The sequence below is a fragment of the Drosophila gunungcola genome, unplaced genomic scaffold (assembly GCF_025200985.1).
Source record: "Drosophila gunungcola strain Sukarami unplaced genomic scaffold, Dgunungcola_SK_2 000198F, whole genome shotgun sequence".
NCBI lineage: Eukaryota > Metazoa > Arthropoda > Insecta > Diptera > Drosophilidae > Drosophila > Drosophila gunungcola.
Window position 1 is genome coordinate 67,440 of NW_026453359.1, and position 8,691 is coordinate 76,130.

The 8,691-nt window shown below is 37.9% G+C and overlaps 1 protein-coding gene across 1 annotated transcript; it reads right to left on the reverse strand.

Moving 5' to 3' along the window:
• Window positions 1–3,819: 3,819 nt before the first annotated feature.
• LOC128265977 (uncharacterized) lies at window positions 3,820–6,817 on the reverse strand. The gene is made up of 8 exons (XM_053002235.1): window positions 6,799–6,817; window positions 6,673–6,740; window positions 6,282–6,615; window positions 5,874–6,217; window positions 5,540–5,805; window positions 5,129–5,365; window positions 4,843–5,072; window positions 3,820–4,073 (listed from the first exon to the last, which is right to left on the reverse strand). Exons 1-8 carry the CDS (start codon window positions 6,815–6,817, stop codon window positions 3,820–3,822), a joined length of 1,752 nt encoding a protein of 583 aa, XP_052858195.1.
• Window positions 6,818–8,691: the final 1,874 nt, after the last annotated feature.

Below are 8,691 nucleotides of genomic sequence, written 5' to 3' on the forward strand. Positions count from 1 at the left end.
CCGATTTACGGTTTAAATTTCATCAAAATCGGACGACTATAGCATATAGCTCTCATAGGAACAATCGGAAAAATAAATGAAAAAAAATTATAACTTTGCTGTTTTTAAATTTTTTGTTTAGTTCTTCGACATATAGCAATGTTTAATTATTTCAGAATTATGGTATAAATTTTATCAAAATCGGACGTCTATAGCATATAGCTCCCATAGAAATAATAAAAATATATAAATAACTATCTAATAATTGAGCTGCAAATCATCATAGTTTCAATGTTTTTTTTTAGCACATACTCAAGTAAATCATAATTTAAATGTTTTCAAAAGTATTTAATTAATGCAATAGCTGCAAGGGTATATGAACTTCGGCTTGCCGAAGTTTGCTTTCCTTCTTGTTTAACTTTACCATTTAGAACTTTAAAAATCTTAATCTTTTTTATACTTTTTTATCACTTTCTTTTATTTATTTCCTAACGATTTTATGACATTTTTTATTGAAATTAAATCTCAATATGATCAACATAGTAATTTTTTCAATTTTGTTGAAATTGAAATTACATTTTTTAATGTAAATTTTTCTGCGTTTTAAACAAATTAACCATTAAGTTAAAAAGTTTCTGATTTGTATCAATTTTTTACTTAAATACATAATAGATTTATGTTTTTAAACATTATAACAAAATATAACCCCAGTTGCAAATTATCACTTTCATACATTTTTTTCTAAAAATTTTATGACTAATTTTTATCAAAATTCAATCTCAATATAATCAATTAATTTTTTAATAATTAATTTTTTTTTAATTAAATGAAAGCACAATTTGAAACATTAGAACTTACCTTTCATAATAGCAACCATATCGAAGGCCTGGATGCAACCTTTAGGTAGTATACTGGTCTTTCGATCAACAGGAGCAGTATCACATATGGTATCAGAAAAGCTCCTCCCCCGTTCTCCAGAGCAATGAAGGGAAAGCGCCAGACATTGCCCAGACCCACGGACAATGCAATGCAGGAAAAGAGGAACTCCACCCCCTTTCCCCACTGATCCCGCTGGCCAGAGGACTTGGACTCCACTTTGCAGTTTATGGTGAGCTTTTTGAATTACAGGATCGTTGCTGCGCTGTACATAACTAAACTAATGTCCTTCCCTGGATCCTTGGGCTTCATCCATGCTTCGCCTAAGCTTATGGTACTCTGCAGCATCACCCATATTTGCGGATTAGAGTAATTTAGGGTACACGACAACATGAATGAAATGGAGGCAGCGAACAACAGACAAGCTCAGGTGCATCCAGATAAACGGCTACAAAATAAATGCCTGGAAATAATAGCTATGTTTATATAGGTCAATTTCTCAAGTTCAAGGTTACATGTTATTCACATAATCACGCGATCAGGGCATTTGTAGCCAAAACTAGTCGGTTAAAAATATCAAAGACCTCAGGCTTTTTTCGTTTATTCCTTAGTTTATGAAAGTCAACAAAGTCAAGCTCCTTTCTGTTGTTTCTATTGTATGCCATTTTACAGCTCAAAAATTTTTAAATGTCATTCCCAGCTGGTCATTAATGCATTTATATCTTTTTTTGAGAATTAATATTATACCTATCTGCTGAAAGATGAAATTGCAATCATTAAAGGTTCAATGCGACCATTAATCATAGAAATTGAAATGTTTACCACGATATACAGTTCTTAAACCAAGGTATGTCCAAAAATGTTTGGAATCTGAATAATCGTCGAAATAATCTCTTATCTGAACGCATACAGTTCGTCAAACCCAATTCAAATCTAACAGATAGACAAAAGCTGTTGACATGGGATCTGAAGAAGGTTTTATTGTGCCAGTTTTATCATAATATGCTGGGATCAAGCTTTAAAAGCCAAAATTTGGTAGGACTAATGCCTCATTTTTTATCACAATCAAAAACGACCTATTTAATCTGTGACCAGCACCACACATTATACCCTTGCAGAGGGTATTATAATATTAGTCAGAAGTTTGCAACGCAGTGAAGGAGACGTTTCCGACCCTATAAAGTATATATTCTTGATCAGCATCACTAGTAGAGTCGATCGACCGACCGTTTCGACGCAAACTAGTCTCTCAGTTTTAAAGCTTAAACATAAAATGAAAAAAAATGATAACTTTGCTGTTTTTTTAATTTTTTTTTTTAGTTTTTCGACATATATTAATGGTTAAATATTTCAGACTTACGGCTAAAATTTCATCAAAATCGGTCGACTTTAACATAAAGCTACCATAGAAACAATACAACTATTAAAATAAAATTTGTAAAAATTTAACTATTTTGTTTTGTAATATTTTTTAGATATTCTTTTTGACTATTTAATAGTATGACAGTTCAGAACTACGCTTTTAATTTTATTAAAATCAAGTCAAAAAATTGAGCTGCAAGTCATCATAGCTTCAATGGTTTTAAACATATACGCCAGTCAATTATAATTTTAATGTTTTCAAGAATATTTAATTTCCTTTCTTTGTTTTAAATTAATTAAAATATACATTTCTTATACAGATTTAAAAAAAATGTATCCTAAAGTTAAGAAAATAGTGAATTTTATCATTTTTATACCCTTGCAGAGGGTATTATAATTTCAGTCAGAAGTTTGCAACGCAGTGAAGGAGACGTTTCCGACCCTATAAAGTATATATATTCTTGATCAGCATCACTAGTAGAGTCGATCTAGCCATGTCCGTCTGTCCGTCCGTCTGTCCGTCTGTCCGTCCGTTTATATGCAAATTAGTCTCTCAGTTTTAAAGCTATCTGCATGAAACTTTTCCAAAAGTTGTCTTTCTATTGCAGGTAGTATATAAGTCGGAACGAGCCGGATCGGACGACTATAGCATATAGCTCCCATAGGAACAACCGGAAAAATAAATGAAAAAAAATTATAACTTTGCTGTTTTTTAATTTTTTGTTTAGTTCTTCCACATATAGTAATGGTAAAATATTTCCGATTTACGGTTTAAATTTCATCAAAATCGGACGACTATAGCATATAGCTCCCATAGGAACAATCGGAAAAATAAATGAAAAAAAATTATAACTTTGCTGTTTTTTAATTTTTTGTTTAGTTCTTCGAGATATAGTAATGGTTTAATATTTCAGAATTACGGTTTTAATTTCATCAAAATCGGACGACTATAGCATATAGCTCCCATAGGAACAATCGGAAAAATAAAAAATGATGAAAAAAAATTATAACTTTTCTGTTTTTTAATTTTTTGTTTAGTTCTTCGACATATAGCAATGTTTAATTATTTCAGAATTATGGTATAAAATTTATCAAAATCGGACGTCTATAGCATATAGCTCCCATAGAAATAATAAAAATATATAAAATAAATATTTAATAATTGAGATGCAAATCATCATAGTTTCAATGTTTTTTTTTAGCACATACTCAAGTAAATCATAATTTAAATGTTTTCAAAAGTATTTAATTAATGCAATAGCTGCAAGGGTATATGAACTTCGGCTTGCCGAAGTTTGCTTTCCTTCTTGTTTTTTATTAACATTTATGAGTACTCTCATACAAACACTTGATTTTCAAAGAGTGGAATTGTCAACCGTTCTTAACAAGCTGCATGATGCGACTAACTGACATTTAACCTATGTAACCCGCGAAGCAGAACCGGCGTTTTAAAAAATTAAGAGATGTTCGTCGATGGCTCTCGCACAATTTTATAACGAACAAGCATAGTTCCTGGTTATCCAGTATTCAAAATAAATTCTACGAAATTATAATGTGAATCTTAATATCCACGGGCACGGAATTAATACCATTTTGCTGGGTTTAATGATGATTGCGGGGATGCTGCAAATGAGGGCGGTGGGAATGCCTGGTTGAAGGTATAACATAGCCACGTGAATGACGACGGGGACTGACTGATGGCTGATGCTGTAATAGTTGGTGCTGCAGTGGCTCAAAGAATCTTCCATTCGGTCGAGACACGTCCTGACCTCCGGTCATGTCATTGCTAATGGGAGTATCCTCTCGACCGCGACGGCCCCTGCTCCTGTTGGCATGAACTTCGCCAGCTGGCACAACTTCAAAAAATTGTTGAAAATTGTTGCCAGTAAGAATATTGACATAATCTTGACTGGGAAAATATTACAATCCTTTAGATTGGTGAAGAAAATTTTCCAAATACTCATTTCTTATGGGTACAAAAGAATAATGCCATTGGCCAACAATTATTAACATAATCTTGACTGGGAAAATATTAAAATTTTAGATATAATTGGTGAAGAAAGAGTTCGCTTCATTGCCATTACTCACTAAATTAGTTTGGAAACTAACACTCCCTCTTAACAAAATTGAGTATCTGCTATTTGACATGTTTTAAGTAATAGCAAGCTGGCGAACTTTTCCCGTATAACATACGTAAGTGGAAACCTAACACCCAGAGAAAAATCTTTTTAAGTCCAAATATTTTCACTTTGGATTAAATATTTTCGCTAATGATTTAGCCCCGAGGGGTGTTGTGTTTAAATCAAAGTATCTCACACTTTAATTTCTATTTTTAAGTACGGTAAAACGTAGTTTTAAATTTACAAAAATTTAAGTCAACAATTTTCCTGTTGGATAAGCCAAACGTGAATAATGACATTATCATGTTTTTAGTTTATTTTAAGTAAGCTTTTATTTTTAAACATTCAAATATTTTAATTTTTAATTTTACAATGGGGTTTTCTCTGGTTGAACTTACAGGGTCTGCTTCAGGCGTTTAGCGACTCCTCCTCCTTCGAGGCCAGCTCGTTGTTCACCTGCAAAGAAGCATGGGCATGGCTTTCAATTCCCGGCCGCGGGACTGACTGATCAGCGTGTTCTTCTCGCCAACTTGACAGTACATTTTGTCCAGTTTGGCTCGGTTCTCCTGCTCGGTCTTCTGCAGGCTGTTTATCAAGTGGTTCCGAGCGGTGAGCTTCTGCTGATCGAGATCGATCTTCTCCCGCAATTTGGTTATCTCTTTGTTTAACCGACCCTCGACTTGAGATTGGGTCTCCGATTCGATGGATTTGATATTTAATGCTTCTTTTAGTTTACTGGAAGTTGGAAAAAAAATTTAAAAAGGTATTTTTAAAGTCCGATATAAAACCACCTTATCTGCATCATAGTATTTCTATATTTTTCGTTTAGTTCGGCAATAACCAGATCCTTCTCCATGACACCCTTGTCCATGACATCCTGACGCTGCTGCAGATTGACAATGAGCTCGCGTGCCTCCTTCAGTTCGCCCACCAAGAAGGCGATCTGTGCCAACTGCTTATCAATGGAGTGTCGGGCTTTGTCCGGTCCAACATGCGCCTCCTCCAGGCGGTGATGCATTCGCAGCTTGCTAAATGTGATATAAGGAAGTGGTATCTGAAAACAAAACTTCCGTAATAGCCTTAAAGCTATCTTACACCGACCTAAGCTTGCCCAGTTCGGTTCGCAATTCTCCAATGATTCCATCCTCATTGGCCAGCGTGGCACTCTTCTCGGCCACTAGCTGGGACAGCTCCTCGACTACATCTTCGCTGCGCCGCAGGCTCTTCTTCTGATGGTGTGATCGCATGCGGCCAGCTCGTCAGCCAGGTTGGCCTCGTACTCCGAAGTCAATTGGTTCATCTGGTCGCAGTGCTCCTTCTTGATGATAAAGAACTTAGACTCAATGTGCTTCTTCTCCAACCGCAAGCGAGCTATCTCGCGATACAGACTTTCGTTAAAAATCCCACCTTTCGAGGCTGGACCACACAACTGATCGATCTCCTCGACAATGGTGTTCATTTTGAGGTTCTTTGGGAAATGGAATATAGAACTAACGCGTCAGGGATATATGATTTTAGGGACTTACCACCAAAGACTAATTTATTTCGAATCTTCTCGTGTTGGTTACGCGCCTCGTATTCATCCTTGCTCTTCTGTATCAACTGCAAATGATCGTAGAATAACATAAAGCACGAATCGACCACGGCACGACAGCGTTCCTTTAAGTCATGGACACTCTCGACTTTGCACTTCTCGTTCACCACCACGGCCACAAACTTGTAGACTCCTTGAAGCCTTTGGGGTGCCAAGGTACGGATTTTGAGCATGAGCTCCGTCTGCAAGTTCTCCAGCTTCTTGTGCTGCAACTTCAAAAGTCGCACCTTGTTCAACTCGATTACCCGATGATGCGATTTTTCCTTTCTCGAGGACGGCTGGATTACTGAGGGTCAGGAGACAGATTAAATTTTTTTTTTAAATCGGGAATTGAGTCAGCAGCTACTCACCAGCTTCTGTCGTTGACTTAGTCCACTTGACAGAGTCCTTGTCCACTTCAGGCTTACGTTCATGATCGGCCACTGTATTCTCGGAGGATAGAAGCAAGGGCAAGGAACACGCACTGGCACTGGTTACTTCCTCCAAGGGAGTGGCCCGAACTGGGGAAGTGTTTCTCGTCGGGACACCCGCAAGCCTGCGGATCGGTACGCGGCTGGTCGGGATGGAACTGGGTCTGCGGATGGTAGGGATGCGACTGGGACTGGTATCGAGACTGGTGGGTTCGGAGCCACGATTAACGGTGGGAGCTGGAAGATAGGCTCTGCCTCGGGTGGAAGTAAGAGCCTAAAAAAATGTTTAGCGCTCACAAGTACCACGTTAAAATAATTCACCCCTACTCACCCAAAAAGGACCAATGGGTGCGGGCCTTTCAACTTTTCCCTCGGACCTCAGCTTTGAGGCCTTATTACCTATCAAAGAAATCAGAGGTCCATTAGCTATACCTCAATTCCGAAATTCAAATCTCACCACGAACTGGAGCAAACATGATGCTATTTTGATGTAGAAAAAGTGTTGAAATTGTAACCGATTATATTTTGATCAACAAAACGAAAAAATATAAAATAAAAAAATTTGGCCTGTGTTTAGAGCAGACCGCCAGCACCTAGTCAAATGCTCATAGGTGTGCGCTGCAAACGCAGGGCTGTTATGCAGCTTTGTTCTTCGTTTTTCTTATCTCGCTACGCTTCCGTTTGCTGCATCCAGTCACAGACACACGAACACTTTATGTGCGCGCTGCCGGGTGGCCGTTTGTTTTTTTGAGCATTTTCGCGCTGTGAAAGAAGCAAAACAGTGTTGTGCTGCAAACATTAATCATAAAAGGAAACGCAACTAATTGTTGTTAAACGCGTATATTGCATACATATATGTGTAAATAGCTGTGTATTTGTATGGTCACATACATTACTTTGCCAAGTCAATGCGCTGTTGCTAGGCAAAAATTTCGGTAAAAAGAACAAAAACATTTGCGCGGCAATAGGCATAGAGTGTTTCCTGCCCTCTAGATCCGGTCAGACAATTAAAAAAAAAAAAAATGGTTAACCCAGGAGACGCGATTCAGCCTCAAAATGATGCTCACAGTGACATCGAGTTTTACCGAGCCAAAGTGCGTTCCGTTTTGCGGCAGTTAAACGCAATGAAAGATTACTTAACTGCTGGAGCTACTGAGCAGTTTGATGAATCTGATGTCCTCGCGCGGCTGGAATGGGTGAACTCTATGAACTTGGAATTCGATTCTGCACAGACTTCGCTGGAAAAACTGGACTTTTCGGAGATTAGGAAAGATACGCGGTTTGAATTTTCCGCAATCTTAATGGATTTAAAGGCGACACTAAATCGGGCCCTGTGTGTAATTCAAACACCACACTATCAGGTGGGAAAAAGCATGCATATATATAACCCAAGTGTACTGATTACGTCTGCTACTAACTCAAACAATCCAATTTGCCTATTTTGCGATGCTAGAGATCATTATTTGCCAAAATGCTCCCGATTTTTAAGCTTGAGTCCCAATCTGCGATACAGGGAAGCAAAGAAAATGCACCTTTGCCTCAACTGTTTACGCAAAGGCCATAGCTTGCAGCAATGTAAGTCAACTCATTGTAAACATTGTCGCATGAAGCACCATTCATTACTGCACATTATCCCTCAGTCATCCATACCATCGACCTCAGTTTCATCTCCATCATACGACCCATCTATAAGCTCTTAGCCATTACCATCGACTTCATCATCACTAGTGTCATACTCATCTCCATTATCACAACCTTAAATACAACGCCAATGAATTACGTGCTGCTTCCAACTGCTATAATCTACGTAAAAAATAGAGTTGGTGCATTTATGCCTTGCCGAGCAATATTAGATTCAGCTTCTCAGTTAAACTTTATTACTACGCGCCTAGCTAGCCAACGTAATTTGAAACTTAGACAATCGCACACACTAATTTCTGGGATAGGGGAATCTTAGATGAACTCTGATAAGGCAGTCGATATTCTGGCGCAATCACGGGATGCAAGCTATCGTGCGTCATTCGCAGCTGTTGTAACCCATAGTATCACTGATTACCACCCAAATTTCAATATAAATACTACAGGATGAACGATGCCACAAAACATTTCGCTAGCTGACCCTCATTTCAACAAGTCACAACGAATTGATCTTTTAATTGGCGCTGGTCTGTTCTTCGAAATAATCGCTAAAGGGAAAATTAATTTGGATAGCACCTTGCCCACGCTTCAAAGCACCAAGCTTGGTTGGATAGTTTCTGGAGGGATGTCAAGTATTCTAAATCGCAAATCTGTCTTGGCTGCCATTGTCAAGGATCCTGCTGATCATTCAGATGGTGACACACTTGCTGCC

What these genes read in the sequence shown, in the direction of transcription:
- LOC128265977 (XM_053002235.1), bottom strand. An exon ending in CACCCATTGGTCCTTTTTGG is followed by an intron (nt 6,616 to 6,672) that starts GTGAGTAGGGGT and finishes ACATTTTTTTAG; the next exon opens with GCTCTTACTTCCACCCGAGG. An exon ending in AATACTATGATGCAGATAAG is followed by an intron (nt 5,073 to 5,128) that starts GTGGTTTTATAT and finishes TCCAACTTCCAG; the next exon opens with TAAACTAAAAGAAGCATTAA.